This window comes from Macaca mulatta, chromosome 18 (genome assembly GCF_049350105.2).
Source record: "Macaca mulatta isolate MMU2019108-1 chromosome 18, T2T-MMU8v2.0, whole genome shotgun sequence".
NCBI lineage: Eukaryota > Metazoa > Chordata > Mammalia > Primates > Cercopithecidae > Macaca > Macaca mulatta.
The window spans coordinates 56297118-56321400 of NC_133423.1; the positions used below are offsets into that span (position 1 = coordinate 56297118).

General features: G+C 45.1%; 1 protein-coding gene across 4 annotated transcripts in view; it reads right to left on the bottom strand.

Annotated features, from left to right (window-relative positions):
* The window catches only part of MOCOS (molybdenum cofactor sulfurase), a 61325-nt gene that overhangs the window by 31253 nt on the left and 5789 nt on the right, over positions 1 to 24283 (bottom strand). For 2 of the 4 annotated variants that reach the window (XR_013408164.1, XM_015121844.3), the window contains exons 2-8: positions 21831 to 21920; positions 18388 to 18454; positions 16858 to 17499; positions 13771 to 13847; positions 11684 to 11883; positions 3277 to 3393; positions 826 to 1290 (exon numbers count right to left, since the gene is read on the bottom strand). Coding sequence is in view for 2 of the 4 variants with exons in the window: in XM_015121844.3 (XP_014977330.3) it covers positions 826 to 1290; positions 3277 to 3393; positions 11684 to 11883; positions 13771 to 13847; positions 16858 to 17499; positions 18388 to 18454; positions 21831 to 21920 (1658 nt within the window). In the remaining 2 variants the exon portion in view is untranslated. The remainder of the gene's footprint in view (positions 1 to 825; positions 1291 to 3276; positions 3394 to 11683; positions 11884 to 13770; positions 13848 to 16857; positions 17500 to 18387; positions 18455 to 21830; positions 21921 to 24283) is intronic. The other 2 variants (XR_013408165.1, XM_015121845.3) reach the window with 1 other exon arrangement.

Genomic DNA, 24283 nt, shown 5'->3' on the forward strand with positions numbered 1-24283 from the left:
AATAAGTAGGTGGTACTTACTAATTAATAAGTATTTTATGGAGAGATATTTTCAGAATATGCAGATATCCTGTTACTTATCAAATTTTCATTCATTCAATTTAGCATCTATTGATAACTATTGCCTAAACCAATTATTGGCACGATGGTTGCAAAGTGGTTTTTAAAATTCTATCATTGATTTATTAGTTGGTATTCTATAGTAGGGTTGAGCTTCTTCTCTATTTATTCGCTAATTCATTTTTACTTTCTATTGGACTCATGGAGTCCTGTGTTGCTCAAATGCTCACCACTCATCACTATCAGTACTTATTTTGATGTACATATTGCCAAAGACTTGGCCAACAGGAGCTCCTTCAAGCTGGCTCCTGTGTCCTTTTGACATATCTTCAGGTCACCTGGGCAAAGTGCTTAACCTCAAAACCCTCAGGCTCCATATCTATAAAATAGGGATAATATTACTATCCACCTCATATTTCACCATTTTAAGGATCAAATGAAACAAATAAACACAGACAATGCTTCAGCACACAGCCAGCACACACATTCGGTGAAAGTTACAGCTATAATTAGTAAGAGTAATGACATATTCACCACTCAGAAACAGGGTCCTCTCAGGAGTCCCTGTGAGCGGAGTCATGTTCAAAAGTCAACACAGACCAAGAAGGGAAGCATGAGAATGGCTTTTCTCACCACAACACTCTGACGAATGATTTTGATTTTCTTCATGCTTTTCTTCACTTTATCAAAAAAGAGAGAGAGAGAGAGAGAGAATAATAAAATAAATAAAGAGAAGGACTTTCTGTGCTGCTGTGAAAATCCTTACCTCAAACGCAGCACAGGATTTGATTGGATAGAGGTAAAGGTTGGTGACAACAAGTGGCCCAAGGGCCCCCTGCAGGACTCCTGCAGCTTTCTCTGAAGGAATCTGCTGGGTTCTGGCAACGTCACACACAGGTGGGGCCACAGGCACAGCATTTACAGTAGTAGATGAGTTGTTCCAAACCCCGGAGCCTGTGAGGGCATCTTCCTGAGGCAAGAGGCTATGTCTGCCCATGACAGCAGGTATAACGTCAGCCTGGCTCTCTGCTGATGGGGCTCCAGCCTCCCTGGTGTCAGCATGGGTCTGAGAGACAGGCCAGTCCCCTGATGAGTGCAGGCGGGTGTCTATGATGAACCTAAGAAAGGCCTGGACATCATCCAGCGTTGACATGTATCCAAATGAAATCCTCACAGATCCTGTGGGCTGCCCATCTATGAGGTCCATATTGTCCCCACAGACGTGACCAGCCTAGGATAAGAGGGAAGTGCATCAGCCAGAGTGACCCCTTTCTCATAGAGACACTGCAAACAGTTTGACAAAATAAATTTTGTTAATTTTAAAATTAACCCAGGAAAACAGAACTGCAACATTAATATGCACTGTGCATCTGAGACATAGCTCAGCTCTCTACACGCAGGGGACAACTTTCTGGATCTCATTTTGCTCAACTGTAAATTGGGACCAATATCAATCTCAACGGGCCATTAAAAAGTTTAATAGAAATACTTCATGGAAAGCATTTACCTAGAGCCAGGCACAGGGCTGGCTCACAGAGGGGTCAAAACACAGACTAAGGTTTCAGAAGCACTCAAAGTCTACCCAAGGCTGAGATGGGAGAAACATCACTGGTCACCCTCGTTAGCCTCTCAGTACTGAGGGGAGGCCTACATCCCTGAGAGCTGCCCCTTGACAACAGGGAAAGGCAGAGATGCTTCCCCTGCAAATGACCAGCCTCGGGCCACTGTGAAGGTCAAGGTCAGCTTGAGTGCCTCTGCCGGGAGGTGCGGAAGAAAGACAGGAGAATCTCAGTCTCCGAGCCCGGCTACCTGGTGTTGGTGACTGGTCAGCACAGTGCATGGAGCAGCCCCGGACAAACCTCGGTGCTGGATCCGGGTCAGACACCCGAAGAAATGGAGCCACAGCATTCCATAGGACCAAATATTCTCTCTGAAGCTGTGTTTGTGTTCTGAGCCTCCCTCTCCCTCTCTATTTCTTCTCCTCCCTCTCTCCTATCTCCTCCCTCTCCTTCTCTCCTATCCCTCTTTCTTTTTAAACAAAACTCAGTTCATGGTTAGTTGAGATCTAGTATATACAATATTTCATGGCAACCAAAGGAAAATCAAATTAGAAACTCAAACCAATAAAGACTCTTTGCCACTCAAATTATTCCTAATGAAATGGTTCAAAACAGGCTACACCCTGAAGTGAAAAACCTCAGCCTGGGGGAGAGACAGGGAGGGTGGGGAATCTGGGAGACGCAGAATCCCTGGAGCCCTAGAAGATTCCACTCCGCAACCAACCCGGACGTCGGCTAACTCTAGCTTGGAGGCTGTACTTCAGGAGGGCTGAACCAGGTAAGTGCACATCCTTACACATCCCTTGTTAACACCCCTCTCTTGCCTTTAAATGGTTGGCCCCAAAGTAAAAACCAAATCCGAAAGTCTGCTATAAAGATAATATCTTGAAACATTTTCTTTTCTTTCTGTTTTTTTTTTTTTTTTTTTTTTTTTGAGACAGAGTTTCACTCTTGTTGCCCAGACTGAAGTGTAATGGCACAGTCCCGGCTCAAGCAGTTCTCCTGCCTCAGCTTCCTGAGTATCTGGGATTACAGGCATGCGCCACCACACCTGGCTAATTTTATATTTTCAGTAGAGACAGGGTTTCTCCATGTTGGTCAGACTGGTCATGAACTCCTTACCTCAGGTGACTCGCCTGCCTCGGCCTCCCAAAGTGCTGGGATTACAGGCTTGAGCCACTGCACCTGGTTTTTTTTTTTTTTTTTTTTTTTTTTTGAGACGGAGTCTTGCTCTGTCATCCAGGCTGGAGTGCAATGGTGTGATCTCGGCTCACTGCAACCTCTGCCTCCTGGGCTCAAGCAATTCTGCCTCAGTCTCCTGAGTAGCTAGGATTACAGGCGTATGCCATCATGCCTGGCTAATTTTTGCATCTTTAGTAGAGATGGCGTTTCACCATGTTAGCCAGGCTGGTCTCGAACTCCTGACCTCAGGTGATCCACCTGCCTTGGCCTCCCAAAGTGCTGGGATTACAGGCGTGAGCCACTACAGCCGGCCTTCTTGAAGCATTTTCCATTTGTATTCCCTTTCCTTTGTACATGCACAGAGTAGGCGTGGAGAAATGAGTCTGCACAGCAGCCCCCACCCCAGACGCGCAGGCAGCAACAGGTGTTCCTGGGTCTCGCTGACTGGTGTCCAGACTGCAGAACCCTGTACCAACCTGAAAATTCTTCCTGACCATCTCGTTGCTTATGCCCAGGTGCCTCTGGCAGGCCCCTGTGTTACAGAAGCAGCCAGTTCGCAGGTGGATGTTGTAAAGACTGGCCATTTTGTCCACCTGTGGATTTAATGTAACATGGAATGAGCTGTTACCAACGTGCAGTTTTACTCTGAGAGTTTCAGATCAGGATTTGGACCTCTCTTTCCTAATAATAAAATGATGATACAAGCTTGGAACTGTCCCCTAAAATGCCATGATCTATCATAGGTTAAACATTGTATAAAATGTTGCAGTGGGGCTGGAGACAGTGCCTTCTTGGCATCAGCTGCACAGGGTTGGACCACAGAGCGGGCGCCGTGAAATGCTATTCCGCACAGGGTTGGACCACAGAGCAAGCCCCATGAAGTGCTATTCCGAGCAGCCCCGCCTCAGCTCGCAGGCTGGACTCCAGGTGTTACTGTGTCCATGCTGAGTGTGATTGATTTGCTTTTCCTACTTTCTCCAACTTTCGGTTTAATCATAGAATTGCTTTTCAGTCCAGAAGTTCCCAAAGCTCTTTCCTGCCCCCTGGAGGCTCTGGGAGGTGGTTCCCATTCACGTGAGGCCCTGGGATGTTTGCCCCAGCTCCTCCAGGCTGTGAGTCAAGGACTCCATTCCCCCAAGGGCCTGGGGGCCCAGTGGGAGTCCTCACCCTGGGGCTCAGGCTGAATTCAGCGGGAAGAGTCACTGAACTGCATTCAGGAAAATAAACACATCTTGCTCGGCTGGGTGAGCCTTTGAATTTTTCTCCCTGGGAAGTCACATGTGGGGTGGCCAGAGGTCACCGTGTGGTCAGCCAGGGATCTTGGCTGGGCAATGATGCCTCCCACAGACCGTTATCAAGACCATGGCAGCCTTCATCTTGGCCATCTCCTCTGGTGTGTCAGTGAGAAGAAACCATTCTCTGGGTTGAATCGAGGGGCTTCAGATGAACAATTCTGTTTCTTCACCCTTGGCTAATGGCCCACTGGCATGCAGACCTGCTAGAGAATTCAGGAGTCTCCCAGCTCTAAGGTGAGTCCTGGCAGCTCTACTGGGCCCAGCCAACTCCATCTCCAGAGTCAGGTTTCCCTTCACCAGGCAATTCCTAGGGAGACCCCCGACCCCCTGTCCAGCTCCCACCAGGCTGAATTAGAGTCCGCGTGGCTGCCCCTCACCTGCTCCCCCATATTCACCATTCCAGTTACTTTTGCTATGAAGTAGGCCACCCCAAACTAGGGAGAATAAAACAACTACCCTTTTATGCAGCTCACGGCTACAGTGTGGGAAAAATTAAAATTCAAACAGGGCACGGACGAGATGACTCCTCTCTGTCTCAAAATGTCCGGAGTCTCAGCTAGGAAGACTCGAAGGCTGGTAGTAGTTTGGCATCTGGGGGTTGGGATCATCTGGAGATTCCTTTACTCCTGGGTCTTTGTGGTCCCCAGGCTGGAAGGGCTTCAGAATTAGGACCACCAGCCACAGTCCTGAGCTTGGCCTCTCCATGTGGCTTGGCATCCTTGCAGCACGCACAGCAGCCTCAGGGAACAAGACAGTAGCTGACAGGGTAACTCCAGGCTCCAAAGCTAGTGTCCCAGGGAACAAAGCCAACATGGCATCACCTCTTCTGATCTAGCCTTAGAAGCCATGCAGTGTCACCCTCCCGGCACCTGTTAGCTATGAGCGAGTCACAGATCAGCCCAGATTCTAGGGGAAGACCCATGGATCCCCAGCCCTCCATGGAGGAGTGTCAAAGTCGCATGGTAGGAGAGGATGTGAGCAGAAGACGCTGTTGCAGCCACACTTACCCTTTGTCCTAATTTCCCATTTATGCATCTGTCTCCTCTTGCCCTCAGCCCTGGGGAATCCCACACAGGCCCAGACTGTGCCCAGCCAGGTGAAGGACGTTGTTTGCTATGGCAAGATGAGCACAGCATTCAGGGAGGACTGAGAAACTGGCGCAGCAACAATGCACTGGAGGCTCCCAGCCTGGGAGCCTTTGTACCCAACATTTATTGAGCACTTACTTTATCCTGGGTGCTGTGCTAAGGGATGTATATACTGTATCTCATTTAATCCTTATATCAACACTATAATCAGGGTATATTGTTATCCCCATTTCACAGTCTTGGAGGGCTTAACTTGCCTAAGTTCACAGAGCCGGCAAGAGGCAGACAGACTCTGAGTCCCCACTCTTAACCACCATGCAGAGTGACTTCCAACAGTAGGAGAATAAAATTAGAGGCCTGGATATACCAAAACAAGAACCCAAAGCCTTCTCATTGGCAGCTAAATTCTTTACACATCTCCTGATGAAAAAGAGACAGCTAAACCCAACTGATGTTTCTGAAGGCCACCAAAAGCCCTGTGGAAATGACCACATCGTGAAGTTCCCTGAACCAGGAAAAAATCATAACTGCACTTGCTTGAACTGGCACAGTTAGTAATGCCTTAGCCACTGAATCCATTCACATGGTGAGCTTCCTCTACCAATGCACGGAGGGAGAAACTCGTCCTGTGTCTAGCCCTGGGGAATAAGACTCCCCAGACACCTAGACACGCAGCCTCACATCCTGGTGATTCCTCTTATTGGAGGCTTCTTCTCCACCACCAATCCCATGCCCCTGCCACAGCACACACAATTACTTTTTTTTTTGAGACAGAGTCTTGCTCTGTCACCCAGACTGGAGTGCAGTGGTGCAATCTCAGCTCATGGCAACCTCCACCTCTCGGGTTCAAGTGATTCTCCTGCCTCAGCCTCCTAAGTAACTGGGGTTACAGGTGTGTGCCACAACGCCCAGCTAATTTTTATATTTTTAGTAAAGACAGCGTTTTGCCATGTTGGCCAGGCTAGTCTCCAACTCCTGACCTCAGGTAATCTACCCACCTCGGCCTCCCAAAGTGCTGGGATTATAGGTGTGAGCCACCATGCCCAGGCACATTTACTTTTGATTCAAGAATAAAACTTATGTTATCAATGACCTAGAATAACATATTTAAGAAGGCAAACCTTTTGCCTCTGATGCATTTTCCACCTTCACCCCTCCAAAAGCATTTAAAATATTGTGCTTCTTAGTAATGTCAGGGCTGGTTCTGCCAGTAGTGACAGCTGAGGGCATGGGGGCGAGGGGTCTGCACAGCTGCCATACCCGAAAGACCACCTGTGGCTGTACAGTGTCTGCCCCTGAACACCAGTGAGGACCAACATCTTCCCCAGGAGAACATTCCCCAAGTGTATTCTTTAGAAAGTGTATGGCTATTCAGAAAAGTGGGGGAAAAGATTCCTTGGGAGATGAATTTTGTTTGGGAAATCTAGGGTTTAGCAAATGTGGGTTGACTCCCTAACTCATTCTATAAGGACAGCATCATTTTAATACCAAAACATGGCAGAGATACAATGAAGAAAGAAAACTTCAGGCCAATACCCATGACGAACATAGACACAAAAATCCTCAACAAAATACTAACAAATCAAATCCAGCAGCACATTAAAGAACTAATCCAGCCAGGTACAGTGGTGCACACCTGTAATTGCAGCACCTTGGGAGGCCGAGGTGGGAAGATTGATCGAGCTCAGGTGTTCAAGACCAGCCTGGGCAACACGACAAAACCCTGTTTCTACAAAAAATACCAAAAAATTAGCCAGGTGTCACTACTGGGAATCTACCCAAAGAAAACGTCATTATGTGGAAAAGACACACACATACACATTTATAGCAGCACAATTCACAATTGCAAAAATATGGAACCAACCTCAATGCCTATCAACCAATGAGTGGATAAAGAAAATGTGGCGTATATACACCATGGAATACTACTCAGCCATAAAACAAAACAAAACAATGGGCTTTGCAGCGACTTGAGTGGAGCTGGAGGCCATTATTCTAAGTGACGTAACTCAGGAATGGAAAACCAAATATCATATGTTCTCACTTATAAGTGGGAGCTAAGGTAAGAGGATTCAAAGGCATAAGAATGATATAATGGACTTCGGGGACTCAGTGGGGAAGGATGGGATGAGGGAGGGATAAAAGACTACATATTGGGTACTATGTGTACACTGCTTGGGTGATGGGTGCACCAAAATCTCTGAAAACACCACCAAAGAACTTATCTATGTAACCAAAAACCACCTGTACCACAAAAAACTATTAAAATAAATTAGCTGGGCATGGTGGCATGTTCCTGTAGTCCCAGCTACTCAGGAAGCTCAGGTGGGAGGATCACTTAAGCCAGGAAGGTCAAGGCTGCAGTGAACCAAGATCGTGCCACTGAACTCCAGTCTGGGTGACAGAGTGAAACCTTATCTCCAAAAAAAAAAAAAAGAAGAAGAAGAAGAAGGAGAAGAAGGAGAAGGAGAAGAAGAAAAGAAGAAGAAAAGAAGAAGAAGAAGAAGAAGAAGAAGAAGAAGAAGAAGAAGAAGAAGAAGAAGAAGAAGAAGAAGGAGAAGAAAGGAGAAGAAAGGAGAAGAAAGGAGAAGAAAGAAGAAGAAAGAAGAAGAAGAAAAAGCTAATCCACCATAATCAAGTAGGCTTTATTCCTGGGATGCAAAGCTGGTTCAACGTACACAAATCAATATGTGTGATTTATCACATAAACAGAACCAAAAACAAAAACCACAGAATCATCTCAATAGACACAGAAAAGGTTTATAACAAAATTCAGCATCCCTTCTGTTAAAAACTCAACAAACTAAGAATCCAAGGAACATACATCAAAATAACAAGACCCATCTATGACAAAACCACACCCAACATTATACTGAATGGCAAAAGCTGAAAGCACTTCCCTTGAAAACTGGCACAAGATAAGAATGACCTCTCTCACCACTCCTTTTCAACATAATACTGGAAGTCCTAGCCAGAGCAATTAGGCCAGAGAAACAAATAAAAGACATCCAAATACGAAGAGAAGAAGTCAAGCTATCTCTCTTCACTGATAACATGATTCCATACCTGGAAAATCCCATAATCTCTGCCCAGAGGCTCCTACAACTAATAAATAACTTAAGTTTCAGGATACAAAATCAATGCCTGAAAATCAGTAGCACTTTTATACACAAATAATGGCCAAGTTGAAAGCCAAATCAAGAATGCAATCCCATTTATAATAGCCACAAAAATAATAAAATACCTAGGAATCCACCTTACCAGGGGGGATATCTACAATAAGAATTACAGAATACTGCTAAAAGAAATCAGACACCATGCAAACAAACAGAAAAACATTCCATACTCATGGATAGGAAGAATCAGTATTGTTAAGATGGCCATACTGCCCAAAGCAATTTACAGAGTCAATGATATTCCTATCAAACTACCAATGTCATTTTTCATGGAATTAGAAAAAAAACTACTCTAAAATCATATGGAACCAAAAAAGAGCCCAAATAGCCAAAGCAATCCTAAGCAAAAAGAATAAAGCTGAAGGCATCATACTACATGACATCAAATTATACTACAAGGCTATCGTAATCAAAACAGCATGGTTCTAGTACAAAAACAGACACATAAATCAATGAAAAAGGTTAGAGAGCCCAGAAATAAAGCCACACACCTACAACCATCAGATCTTTGACAAAGTAGACAATAACAAGCAATGAGGAAAAGACTCCCTATTCAATAAATGGTGCTGGGATAACTGGCTACAGATATGCAGAAGATTGAAACTGGACCCTTTCCTATCACCACATACAAAAATAAACTCAAGATAGATTAAGGACTTACGTGTAAACCCTAAAAGTATAAAAATCCTAGAAGAAAACCTAGGAAATACCATTCTGGACATAGGCCTTGAAAAAGACTTCATGATGAAGACTCCAAAAGCAATTGCAACAAAAGCAAAAATTGACAAATGAGGCCTAACTAAACTAATGAACATCTGCATAGCAAAAGAAGCTATCAACAGAGTAAACAGATAACCTACAGAATGAGAGAAAATATTTGCAAATTATGCATCTAATAAAGGTCTAATATCTGGAAGCTATAAGGAACTTAAATCAACAAGCAAAAAACAAACAACTCCATTAAAAATGGGCAAAGAACATGAACAGACCCTTATAAAAAGATGACATATATGCAGCCAATAGCATATGAAAAAATGTTTGACATCATTAATCATGAGAGAAATGCAAATTAAAACCACAATGAGATACCATCTCATACCAGTTGGAATAGCTATTATTAAAAAGTCAAAAATTAACATATGCTGGTGAGGTTGTGGATTAAAAGAAACACTTATACACTGCTAGTGGGAATGTATATTAGCTCAGCCACTGTGGAAAGCAGTTTGGAGATTTCTAAAAGAATTTAAAACCAAACCACTATTGGCCCGGCATGGTGGTTCATGCCTGTAATCCCAGCACTTTGGGAGGCTAAGGCGGGTGGATCACATGAGGCCAAGAGTTTGAGACCAGCCTGGTCAACATGGTGAAACCCTGTCTCTACTAAAAATACAAAAATTAACCATGTGTGGTGGTGCACATCTGTAATCCCAGCTACTTGGGAGGCTGAGGCAGGAGAATCACTTGAACCCAGGAGGTGGAGGTTGCAATGAGCTGAGATTGCACCACTGCACTCCAGCTTGGGCGACAAAGCGAGATTGTCTCAAACAAACAAACAGAACTACCACTGAATCCAGCCATCCCAATTCCTTAATTAAATTACTGGGGTATACCTAAAGGAATATAAGTCATCCTACCATAAAGGCAAATGCACACATATCTTCATTGAAGCAATTTCTCAACAGCAAGGACATGGAATCAACCTATATGCACATCAGTGGTAGACTGGTTAAAGAAAATGTGGTACATATACACCCTGGGACACTACACAGCCACAGAAAAAAAAATGAAACCAGTCCTTTGTAGCAACATGGTGCAGCTGGAGGCCATTATCCTAAGTGAATTAACATAGAAACAGAAAACTAAATACTGCATGTTCCCACTTATAAGTGGGAGCTAAACATTGAGTACACATGGACACAAAGAAGAAAACCACAGCCACCGGGGCCTACTTAAGGGTAGAAGGTGGGAGGAGGGGAAAATTGAGAAACTACCTATCAGGTACCCATGTAACAGGCCTGCACATGTATCCCCTGAACCGAAAATAAAAGCTGGAAGAACGCCGGGCACAGTGGCTCACGTCTAATCCCAGCACTTTGGGAGGCTGAGACGGGCAGACCACCTGTGGTCAGGAGTTCAAGACCAGCCTGACCAACATGGTGAAACCCCATATCTACTAAAATACAAAAATTAGCCAGGCATGGTGGCGCACACCTGTAGTCCCAGCTATTCGGAAGGCTGAGGTGGGAGAATCACTTGAACCCAAGAGGTGGAGGTTGCAGTGAGCCGAGATCACGCCACTGCACTCCAGTCTGGGTAACGGTGCAAGAGCAAGACCCCATCTCAAAAAAAAAAAAAAGTTGGAAGAAAAAAATAAAATAAAAATAAAGAGCCAGGTATCTCCCTCGCCCTCTCTCTTGCTTCCTCTCAGGCGGCACATACCAGTTCACATTTGCCTTCCTCCATGAGTAGAAGCAAACTAAGGTGTTCACCAATGCCCAGTCTTCCGTCAACAGAACCATGAGCCAAATAAACCTTTTTTTCTTTGTTAAAAACAAAATGTGGGCCGAGCACAGTGGCTCACACCTATAATCCCAGCATTTTGGGATGCCAACACAGGTGGATCACTTGAGGTCAGGAGTTCAAGACCAGCCTGGCCAAAATGGCGAAACCCCATCTCTACTAAAAATACAAAAGTTAGCCAGGTGTGGTGGTGCGTGCCTGTAATCCCAGCTACTTGGGAGGCTGAGGCATGAGAATCGCTTGAACCCCAGAGGTGGAGGTTGCAGTAAGCCAAGATCATGCCATTGCACTCCAGCCTGGGTGAAAGAGCGAGACCCCATCTCAAAAAAATAAATAAAAATGTGGATGCGGATGTGCTTTCAAGGAAAAACCAGCACCATCTTCCAAACACTCAACAATTGAATCCATTCCCCACAGAGCTGCTCTGGGAATGACCTTTGGTTCCTGTTGTCCATCTGTGACATCCCATCTGATAACCGCCTACCACCATGCCTGAGTGCTCAGTGCAACTCTGGACATTTTAGTGGACCAGGAAGTGAAGTGAGCAGCTTATTCAACTATAGCAGAGACCCAACGATTCCCCACCTGCCATCAGAAGAACTGGCCTCTTTCTTCCCATTTGAAAGTTACCACTTTTGGCTGAGTAAAGAGGGCTGAAAAACGAGGGTGAATGAGGGTGAAAAGGCATGTGGTTGAGGACCAGGTGGCCTCTTCAACAGTGCATGGACTTTGTCACACTGCATTGCTCTCGTCTGGAACTCAGACGAGTTGTAATAAGGTCAGCAGGATGGAAAGAAAACCCACCTGGGAGTAACCAATGATGTTCCCTTTGTCATCCAGCACATTAAAATTGATGATCGGACCCTGAACCTCGGGGCTGCTGAACTCGGAATCGCTGTAAATCCTCACCACAGCGGCTCCGTTGGGGTACCGGAGAGAGGACAGGGCCACGTAGGTATACTGAGCCAAGGTGAAGGTGTGCTGCTTTATATTCTCCATTCCACCTCAAATCAATCATGAAACACAAGAGAATCATGACCTTTACGTAAATTCACTCATTCTTTTTTTTTTTTTTTTTTTTTTTTTGAGACAGGGTCTCACTCTGTCACCCAGGCTGGAGTACAGTGGTAAGATCACGGCTCACTGCAGCCTCAACCTTCTGGGCTCAGGTGATCCTCTCACCTCAGCCTCCCAAGTAGCTGGGACTACAAGCATTCACCACCATGCCTGACTAATTTTTGTATTTTTTGGAGAGATGGAGTTTCACCATGTTGCCCAGGCTGGTCTCCAGCTCCTGGGCTCAAGGGATCCACCTGCGTCAGCCTCCCAAAATGCTGGGATTACAGACATGAGCCACCACGCCTGGCACCACTAACTCACTTTTAAGAAAACAAGTTTGTTATAACTGGCAAACTCTGACCTCACATTAATAATTTTAAATGCGTGTAAATAGTGGATGGTACTGCCCTTATGACAAATGTTTAGGTGTTCAGTACTGAACAACAGAATTTTTCCATAGGCATTCCTGTCATCCTCTTTTTTATATATAATGTTACTTAAACATTTAGATATTTAGACCCTTTGGTAACAGATCACAAAATGTATGTTTTTTCCTCTAAACATGTTTTTGCTGTTTGTTTTTATTAATGTTTAAATCATTTTAAAACTACACAAAGCAATGAAGAATACATGCTTCCACATGAATGAACCTTGGAAATGTGCTAAGTGAAGCTAGACACAAAAGGACAAATGTTGTATGGTTCTACTTAGAGGAGTTACCAAGAATAGGCAAATCCACAGAGAAAAAAAGTAGTTCCAAGGGTTGGAGGGGGAGGAGGAAATAGGGAGTTATTTTTTAATGGGTACAGAGTTTCTGTTTGGAATGACAGAGTTCTGGAAATAGATAGTGGTGATGGTGGCACGACATTGTGAATGTACTTACTATGACTGAGTTGTACACTTAAAAATAGTTAAAATGGTAAATTTTATATTATGTATTTTTTACCACAATTTTTATTTTTTAAAAAAGGAAAAATTACATAGAAAAAAAAAATCAGGGTTTGCCATATTGTGGACGGGTACAGTCAACCTTTGCGTTCCAAGGTGCCTGGTCCTGATAGACCCTGTCAACTGCAGTTTGGGGGCCCTGTTAATATCTTTCCTTGGAAAGTACTCACTACTTAGTGCCTGTCTTCATTGACTCCTCCCATTGTCCCAGATCATGCCCACTCACCTCCCTGCATTGCCATCAGGGCAACCCTCTCTTCCCGTGAATCCTGTCTGCCCCTAGTGTTGGGCTAAGACTAAGGTTAAGGCACTGAAGGGTCCCATTACTGTGACAAAAGAGCAATGGCCAGGAAAGAAAGCAGGCGTCATGCGAAGACCATCGGCAGATACGGTGGTTGGGTGCCCATGGTTAGGCATCAGTATGACCTGGGTTAAATCCTGGCCCTCCTGGTTTCCAGCTCCCTGGCCTGGAATGTGTTTAACCTCTTGGAGCATCAGCTTATTCATGGGCAGAGCTACCCCGTGGGGCAGTGGGGAGGACTCAGAAAGGCAAGAGCGGGTAAAGGCCTCAGGCTCTGTAACCATTCCCAGGACCCAGGGAGGCTCCTCCCATTCTGTGAAGCTATCAGTCTCCTGATTTGGAATGTCTTCTACCTGTTAAAATGTTATTTCAGCTGAAAAAACAGAAAGCAATCCAAAAACCCCACCTCATTCTCTTGCTCTCTGAAGTGGTTTTGAAGTTACTAGGAATCAAATTTAACTGCATAGAGTGCCAGTCACTTCCACAGACTCTGTCTCCTTCACCTGAATCACACCTGTGCCAGAGCTCCCTCAAGGACAAAACAACAGGAGCAAATTCCACAGGGATAGAAACGTCCACTGACCTGTGAGGCGTTCTAGGGTGTCAAATCCATGTTTTAGCGCGATCACATCAAGGAATGAGATGGTGCCATCTTCAAACCTATAACCACAGGGTGAGGAGAATAGGTCAAGCTGTGGCCAAAACAATCCATGTGTATTTTGTGGTATATAATGAGCTTTAGATTTTAGGCTTAGCTGTTGATATGATTTGGCTTTATGTCTCCACCCACATCTCGTCTCTAATTGTAATCCCCAGGTGTTGACAGATGGACATGGTAGGAGGTGACTGGATCATGGGGGTGGTTTCCCCCTTGCTGTTCTCATTTTGTGATAGTGAGGGAGTTCTCACGAGATCTGATGGTTTTATAAATGGCAGTTCCTCTGGGCTCTTCTCTGTCTCTCCTGCTGCCTTGTGAAGAAAGTGCCCGCTTCCCCTTCCACCATGATTGTAAGTTTCCTGAGGCCCCTCCAGCCATGCAGAACTGTGAGCCAACTAAACTTCCTTTGTTTATAAATTACCCAGTCTTAGGTAGTATCTTTATAGCAGTGTGAAATTGGACTAATAGAGCTGTAATCTATTAATACCTTCCCTCTGCTATCTTATAAAACATTGCTCTGCCCTTCAGGATAGGGGGACTTTGTACACCAAGACCTGTCCGGCTGCCTCTGGCCCTGACCCGCTCTGCAGTTTTCTTGGGCTGCTCTAAATTTCGTAGGGTGGCCAGGTGCAGTGGCTCATGCCTGTTATCTCAACACTTTGGGATGCCTGGGTGGGAGGATCACTTGAGGCCAAGAGTTTGAAACCACCTGCCGTGCAACACAGCAAGACCCCATCTCTACAAAAAATTTTGTTAAAACTAGCCAGTTATTAATCGATTGATAATTATTTATTGATCAAATACTTAATAGATTCTTTCTTAAAAGATGAGTTTTTTGTTTCTGTCAAGGGATGTACTTCACTGAGTTATAAAATACATAAAGTTAAGAACATAGTCAAGGTACCCGTTCAATAAACCTTTAGGTTGAGTATTAAATCTCTTGAGTTCTAGTCCTAAGTTCACAAGAAAAAAAATTGGCTTATAATGGTAAATAAATATATTCAGCTTTCTGGGAATGTTGGCGTGTCATCTGTTGTAAAGTCCTCTACCTGAATCAAAGGAAAGAGGTCTGATCCCCCCCAGCCCACCCATGCCCTGGCCCCCAGTGAGCTGCCCCACTTCTCTTGGCCTTCAGGTACCCTTATTGGCCAAATTAAATTTGAGGTGTCGCTTTGTTCTGCCTGTAAGTTACATTATATTATGCCTGTCATTTTTTTCTCATTTGGTTCTGTTACATGGTAAATTATCGCACTTGGAGTCAAAAGGTTTTACATGAGTGTTCCTGTTTTAGAAGCCCCCCAACTATGGACAAGTCCTAAATAAAAGAGACATCAAATAGCCTCCTAACATTGATCCCTACCATTCTGATACTTCACCTATGTTAGCTCTAAAACAACAGTATTACCATTTCTCTCTCTTTTTTTTTTTTTTTTTTTTTTTTTGAGGTGGAGTCTTGCTCTGTCACCTAGGCTAGAGTGCAGTGGGTGTGATCTTGGCTCACTGCAACCTCCGCCTCCTGGCCTCAAGCGATTCTCCTGCCTCAACCTCCTGAGTAGCTGGGATTACAGGCACCCATCACCACACCCAGCTAATTTTTGTGTTTTTAGTAGAGACAGGGTTTCACCATGTTGGGCAGGCTGGTCTTGAACTCCTGACCTCGTGATCCACCCACCTCGGCCTCCTGAAGTGCTCGGATTACAGGCGTGAGCCACCACATCTGGCCCAATATTATCATTTCTACTTTAGAGAAAAAACATGAGGTGCAGAGAACAAGTCATACGTCCCCTGGCTGGTGTGCAGTGGAGCGGGGACTCGTTCCGCAGTGGTCCAGCCTCAGGCATACACAGCTAATGCTGACTCCATTGTCAAGGCCATGGCCCTACATGCAGGACCCTTGAGTCTGTGTGGGGTCCATGGGGATCTAAAGCCCTTCCCATCTATGTCCAAGGCCTTCTCCGGAATCCTGTAGGTGATTAGTTGCCTACCCAACCCTGTGTCACCACTGTTGATCCAGCAGAACCCTGGGTCAGCCACCATTTTCAGCCTTGACACATTCGACCTTACAGGTCCCAGCTGTCACCATCTGAAAGATTCCTGAGCATAACTCACACCACCTGCCCTTGCAGCCTGGGGATGAGGCATATGCCAACAACCCAGGCAGAGGCCTCTGGCATTTGAGGGCAAGTGACAGCCTGTACCCAGACTCCCTCTGTAACACTCATAGTGGGGCTCACTGAGGTTGCTGCTAACACTGCCTCACAAGTCTGGGGGTCTCTGCTTTAACTGATTCTTCCAGCTAACTAGGTGCCAGGCTGAGCTGATCCTAGGTGCTGGAGAACCAGCTATGCTGTCAATGTGTGGGTAGACTTATTCCAAACGGTGCCACCTTTTAAAACCACTGGGTTCACCTTTTAAAGCCACTGTTTCAACTGCTGCAATCTCTTGTCAGTGCTGAGGGCAAAGGCCTGGAAGCTCACCCTCCTTACACAGTGGGGGCCTTTCACCTCTCCTGTGTGTAGTTCTTATCTGCTGAGGGCAAAGGCCTGGAAGCTCACCCTCCTTACACCATGGGGGCCTTTCACCTCTCCTGTGTGTAGTTCTTATCTGCTGAGGGCAAAGGCCTGGAAGCTCACCCTCCTTACACCGTGGGGGCCTTTCACCTCTCCTGTGTGCAGTTCTTATCTGCTGAGGGCAAAGGCCTGGAAGCTCACCCTCCTTACACCATGGGGGCCTTTCACCTCTCCTGTGTGCAGTTCTTATCTGCAGGCCCCGGTCCTCTCACAGCTCTGGAGAAGTCTCTCAAATGGGGGCAGAATTCACTGAACCACCTGTGTCACCTCCAGTCAACCTCTGCCTCCCAGATCTGAGCCCTGCCATCAGCCTGTCCCTGCCAGCAACCTGAATTCTGCTGACCCCCAAAGCCAGACCCACCTCTTGCATAATCCTCCAGGAGAAACAGACCAGCCCCCACCTTGCTGAACTCCTCTGGCCCCTCCCCTGTGGCAAGGTTACCTTTGAGCCACTGATGGCCTCGGGATGTAGAAGTCCTCTCCTGCTAGGTAGGCAGAGGCTGTGCCTCCTCCAAAGTAGGTCTTCCTCAGTAGAGGAGCCGCACGATTATGGACCAGCAGAGCACCCAGGCCCGTAGGGAACCCGAAGATCTTATAGAAGGAGATGGGGACAAAGTCGGCCTGGTGAGCTGACAGGTCCAAAGGCGAGGTGCTCACATAGGAGGCTGCGTCGAGCAGCACAAACCACTTCCCAGGCGTGCTCACAGGGTGCAACCGCCCAGACTTGACCTCTTCTATCCAGGACAGGGGGTATCTGACTCCAGAAAAGTTACTCTGAGCTGGGTAGCAGAAGAGATGCGGCAGTTGGCAGTCTGGGTCGCTGACCGAAGCACCACGTTCCTCTGCAGACCACAGGTCCTCTGGCCTGACCGGGGTGGACGTGACATTTATGGCCATAGTCACATTCCTCATGCCCACTACAGAGGTGTGGCTGTCGGTGAGGTAACAGAACTGACTCCCACTGCTCTCTGGGCCCTGGGACACCCATGGAAAGGCCTCTGCCACCAGTTTGAGAGCAGCCGTGCTCCCAGAAGTGAAGATCACAGTGTAGTCCTCCGCGGTGGTGTGGAAGTGCGCCAGGATTCTGGAAGAAGCACAACATCCTCGCAACCCCCGGATCTCAGCCCCAGCGCTGAATGTTTGCAGGCTGTTTTGTTTCTATTAACTATGACATCTCTACCTGAATGGATAGATAGGCTTTGCCACAGCTGTGAAATTAGAGCAGGGGCAATGGAAGCCGTGGGAACGAGTTCCAGTTGGCGAAATCCTCTTACCTCCCAAATATCACTGGATATCTCCAATTTGGTATGACGAAAATCCACGATAAACTTAATACTACCCTCTCTCCTTGGTGCTTTCTATGCAGCTCTAACATAACAAGGTTTAAGTAGTAATCAACCTGTTTACATTGCTTTTAATTTTGGCAACCCTAATACCAAAACAGTACCACTTTCAAATTTGAAATAACTCGAAATTGTGTTAATAATTTTAAGTACCACCTGGAAATTATTTGCCAGATACTATTACATGTAGAAAGTATAGAGAGCTGTTTAACATACAAATACTAGTAAGAAAAGGGGGAAAAAAGGGGAAAAAGACAGGAAGAAAACAAGGTGCCTAATAAAACTTCTTATGAAAAGGAAAACCAGAGAATTAGTACTTTTCTTCTTTCCGAAAACAAGACCTGGGATCCTGGGTCACTCCCTGTCACTCTGGCACTACAGAGTCTCTGGAGCCACACAGAACAGCTGTGTGCATCTACCTGTGCCTCTCACCTGCCCTACATTGCATCTACTCACCCCTGCCTTTCTGAGCTCTGACTCTGATGTTTCTCAACATGCATGCATTGCCTTTTAGCCAACTGTGATCCTCCTGAAACCAACTCAGAACCTTTGTGGGATGCAGGCAAGTCTTAGGAAGGAAGTCTGTCTGCCTAGGTATGCCCAGTTCGGCAGGTGTCCCTGATGCTTACCTGTAGCGCACCTGCTCCACAGTGTCATAGGTGAGCTTGCTGCTGATGTTCTGGCTGTGAGGATTACCTGGCAGGTTACAAAGACAAGGCCACCGAGTCACTACTTAGGGTCTCTTCTTTTGTGTTCCTTCCAAACCCACTCCCTCAGTTTCTCAAAAAGCTCAACATAAAACTGCCATATCACCTCACAATTCCACTTCTAGATTTCTACCCCTCAAAAATGAAAACTTATGTCCATACAGATTTGCACGTGAATGTTCATAGCTTTATTCAGAAAGCCAAATTCTGGAAACAATATAAATGTCCATCAACGGGCGAACAGATAAACAAAATATGCTACATCCATAAAATAAAAGTGATTTGGTTTTTTGCTGTCTTGCTCTGTCACCCAGGATGGAGGGCAGTGGCATGATGATAGGTCGCTGCAGCCTCAAACTCCCGGGCTCAAGCGATCCTCCCATCTCAGCCTCCTGAGTAACTGTGACTACAGGTGTGCACCACTACACTCGGCTAACTTTTTAAAATTACTTTTTGTAGAGATGAGGTCTCACTATGTTGCCCAGGCTGGTCTTGAACTCTTGGGTTCAAGCAATCTTCCTGCCTCAGCCTCCCCAAGTGCTAGGATTATAGGCATGAGCCACTGCACCCAGCCAGGGAAGTTATTTGCCAATAAAAAGGAACAAACTACTGGCTATGTCATGAAAGAACTTCAAAAGCATGGTGAATGAAATACTCCAGACACAAGAATATACAAAATGCATGAATCAATTTACATTAAATGTCCAGCAAAAGAATTGTAAAGAGATACACAAAGTCGATTAGCAATTGCCTGGGGCTGAGGGCAGCAACAAGGATTAGCTGTAATGGGCATGAAGGATCTTTTTGGGGGAAGGAAAACATTTAACTGATTTATAGTGATGATTGCATCACTAGGTCAATTACTAAAAAAATCATTATTGGACACCTGAAATAGATTTTTTGTTTGTTTGCTTGCTTTTTTTAGAGACAGAATCTTACTCTAACACTCAGGCTGGAGTACAGTGGCATGATCATAGCTCACTATAACCTTGAATTCCTGGGTTCAAGGGCTCCTCCTGCCTCAGCCTCCTGAATAGCTAGCACCACAGGCATGTGCCACCACACCTGGCTGATATTGTAAATTTTGGTTTTTTGTAAAGATAGGCTCTTGCTTGCTATGTTGCCCAGGCTTGTCTTGAACTCTTGGGCTCAAGCAATCCTCCTACGTTGGCCTCCCAAAGCACTGGGATTATAGGCCTGAGACACTGTACCCAGCTGGTAAATTTTATGATACGGTTAAAAAAAAAAAAAAAAAAAAAAATCTCTCCTCACTAGTAAAACCAAATGTGATCGGGAAGAGCATTTTAGAGCTGGAAGTCCGCTCAGAAGCAGGCCAGTGTAAGAGGCTCTTCTACGTGTTCCGGACAGGTGGCAGTGGCTCTGTTTTAACTCCAGAGAACGTAGTATACAGCCTCAGGAGGCAGCTCTTTTCTCCAAGCATGAAGCAGAGCCATGAACACCACTTAATCTAAGTCCCCACCTATTGCCCTGCAGATCCCACCACCACTACTGATATCATTCCTGCAGAAATAATTGATCCCAGCCTCCAAATATGTGAAGGGGGCCACTGTGCTGCCCTTAGCCACCCACTCTCAAGGATGAAGGCCCTCCTCCCAATTTCAATCTTCCTTTTAACTTCTAGTTTTGCTGCCTTCCCGGTGTCCTCACCAAGTGTGTCCTAGAGTATCATGACCTCCCTCAAACTCAGCCCCCAGACAGGCCTTGGTAGGGCCTGACCTATCAGGCCAGGCACCAGCATTTCTCAGGAGCTACATGTGCTCATTAACACAGACTTTGCCCTTTTGTTTTAGATTTATTTTTTTCCTTCAAAATACACCGAAAGATTGCACTGGATTTGTGGCCACTGCAGCTACCACATGTTCCGTTTCCACATTGCTAGTAACCTGTGGGACCTGGTAATTATCCTAATTATCTTTCCTCTGCTTGGCTTTAGCTCTGCATCATTAGGACCACCTGCAATCTCATCTCTGCCATCTCTCAGGCTTTCCCACGGTTATGGCTCTTGCAAAGGTCAAAGAAGGAGAATTACAAGTCCCTTTGCAAATTGTAGATTCAAATCAAGATAAATCCCTTCTTGGCACCTTCCCAGAAGACTGTTCCCCAGATTTAAATATCTGCTGGCTGCATAGAGCCAAGATACAAACCCCTTAATGTGGCATAACAGAAGTATCCTGAATCAAGGCACTCTGGTGGAGGCTAACGGCTTGGGCTCTGGAGCTAAACTACCTGGAAACCCAGCTTCTAGCTCCCCCAAGCTCCAGTCCTTCCTGTGAAGCCTCAGACTAGTTACTTGCCCTCTCTGGGGCCCCATTTCTTCACCTATAAGACAGGAGTGATACCAGAACCTATGCTTCTTGGGTTGTTGTGAGGCTGAAAAGAGAAAGCTCATAGCGAGTACCCGATACATGTTATTTATCGCTATTCTCATCACAAATATTACAATTGTTACTGCCACTATGATTTCAAATTCCCTTTCCAAAGCATGTGAGGATCATGTTGTGCTGCTAATAAATGCCACTGACGACAATACCATTGCTCCTAGAACAAAGATCAAGCATCTACAATGCCCTGCACTGGCTTCTTCTCCCTCCCTCCCCATTCGGACCTCTCCCACTCTCCTCCCTCCATGTTCCTGGAATGGTTCCTGAAACCACTACAGGATCTTGGCTCAGGCTGTTACCCTGCCTGCTCGCACTTCTCCCCATCTTGTCTGAGTGAATTCTGGCTCATCCTCCTCATCCACTCCACTCCAAAGGAAACTTTCCCTGACATACACAAGCCAACCCCACTGTCACTACAGATACAGGCTGGCCTGGAACTAGGCACCTGTTGTCCATAGTCCTTCACACAGTTGGTAATCACATTTATTTGGAGTTCACTTAAGGTCTTGTCTTCCAGGACTAGATCACAGTGTCCAAGAAGAAAGGGATTTGTTTATTTTGTTCCCATTATAGCACTGTGCCGCACACATCAGAGTGGCTCGATGAGCATTTATAGAGTGAATGACTGAATTAACATCCCTCCTGCTGCCCTACTCTCTGCACTGTACAGGGTCACTCACCACCATCAAACACAGCACCTTTGAATCTCTGTGCCCTTCCTAACACTGGCCCCTTCTTCTGGTAGTAACCTGTGTGTCTGTCCCTGAGCCAGCTCCCTCCATCCCGGCCACACGTTTACAGTACAGAATGCCCCAGGGTGCTTGCCTGGCCCCTATCTTACATGGGGCTTATTCAGCTTTTTGTGGTCAGAACAGTCCCGGTCTATTAATCCAACATTTAATATGCATAGGTATATCAGCTGCATGTAGTTGACTAAAACCCGTTTCAGGCATTTTTCATTACCGTAAGTGTTTTCCATGAGATCATTAGTGAAGCTTTCGAGCTGGCTCTGGGAGAACAAGGTGGCACCTGCATGGTCAAGGTAGACAGTTCCTGAAAGAAAAAATAAACCTGCAGGTTGTTTTTCATGGGTATTTCAGTCCTTTTACCTGAATCTGGTTTGTATAAGCCCAACCGATGCCATCTAATGCGTGTCGACGTAACACCAGGCCACTGACTTGAGCCCGGTGCCTCTTGATATGTGCCTCTTAATCCAAGTGTAGGCATGAGCAGTGGAAGGACTGCGCTTCTAATGCTGAAGGACCTTTCAAGCCCTGAGAGAGCCCTCCTGATTAATCAGCTCTCTTCACTCTTTTGTGAACCTGGAACAGCATCCCTCACAAAGAAGGTGCCCAGCAGACATTGGTGATGAATGACGGCAAAGCTGTTTCACATTGTGACTCACAACCTGTTCTGGAGGTTCTGGGAGGATTCCTGAGGGGAGAGCCCTGATCCTACTTTCCCACACTGCTCTGCACCCTTCAACCCTAATGCAGCTGTGAGAGCTTCTAAGAATACAAGGAATGCAAATGATCCTTCCAGCCTCTCTCACAGAGAAATGCAAATTTAGATGAAAACGAGATACTGTGGTTTACTGATCAGATTGGCAGAGATCAGTGGTTGGATCCCTCACTGTGTGAATGGAGCTGCGGCGAAACAAACTCACTGGTACACCTTCTTTATGCTCAGCAATTTGGCAACATCAGTTCACGCTTTAAAATGTACACACCCTTTGACCTAGCAATTCCTCTTGCAGGAATTCATCTTACAAATACCCACACTTTTGTGGAATGACCTGAATATCAGGATATTCGACGAACTATTGCCTGCAATAGCAAAAGATTGGAAACAACTTAAATGTCCATCGATGCGCTTTTAAAATAAACATTGTACACTATCTAATAAGTACTGACATGAAACAAACTCTGAGATACACTTTTAAGTACATATAATAAGAAGAGATTCATTCATTCACTTATCAAATGTTTTGTATAGCATGGGTTGTTTTATCAAAGCTTAACTGAGATGTAACATAAAATTCACCCACTTAAAGTATACAATTCAGTGGTTTTAACATATTCATAAAATTACATAAATACCATTAATTTTAGAATATTTTCATTCATCCCCAAAAGAAATCCCATATAATTACCAATCACTCCCCAGTGCCTCCAACCCCAGCCCTCGATAACCACTAATCTACTTTCTGCTTCTCTAGATTTGCCTATTCTGAACATTTCATGTAAAAGGAACCATACAATACATGGCCTTTAGTGTCTGACTTCTTTCACTTAGCATAATGTTTTCAAGGTACATCCACATTGCAGCATGTATCAGAACTTCCTTTAATGGCAGAATAGTTTTCCATTGTATGAATATAGCACATTTTATGTATCCATTCATTTACTGAGGAATATTTGGGTTTCCAGTTTTGTGTATTATAAATGATTGCTGCTATGAATATTGGTGTACAAGTTTTTATGTGGATGTATTTTCTCTCATTTGGTGGGTTGTCCTTTCACTTTCTTAATGGTGTTCATTAAAACATACAAGTTCTTTTTAACTTTGATAAAATACAATTTGTCTATTTTTGTTGTTGCATTTTTGGTGTCATAAATTATTGTCTAATCCAACAAGGTCCTAGTGATTTATGCTTATGTATTACTCTAAGAATATTATACTTTTAGCTGTTTCATATTTAGGTCTTTGATCCACTGAGTTAATTTTTGAATGCAGTATGAGGTAGGGGTCCAAGTTCATTCTTTTGCATGTCAATATCCAGTTGTCCCAATATCACTCATTGAAGAAGTTATTATTTGCCTCATTGAATAGTCTTGGAATCTGTTGAAAATCAATTGGCCATAGACATATGGGTTTATTGAATTAAAATTCTGTTTCATTGGTCTATATGTGTATACTTATGCCAATATTACACTGTCTTTATTCTGTAACTTTGCAGCAAGTTTTGAAACTGGAAAGTGTGATTCCTCCAACTTTGATCTTCAAGATTGCTTTGAGGTCAGGTGCGGTGGCACACACCTGTAATCTCAGCACTTTGGGAAGCCGAGTGGATCATTTGAGGTCAGGAGTTCAAGACCAGCCTGGCCAACAGGGTGAAACCCCATCTCTACTACAAATACAAAAATTAGCCAGGCAGTAACGATGTGCGCCTGTAATCCCAGCTACTTGGGAGGCTGAGGCAGGAGAATCACTTGAGCCTGGGAGGCGGAGATTGCAATGAGCTGAGATTGCACCACTGCACTCCAGTCTTTATGACAGAGACCCTGACTCAAAAAATAAAATAAAATAAAATGATTGCTTTGGCTATTCTGAGTCACTTGCATTTCTATATAAATTTTAAAATCAGCTTGTCAACTTCTGCAAAAAGGCAGCTGGGATTTTGATAGGAATTTCAT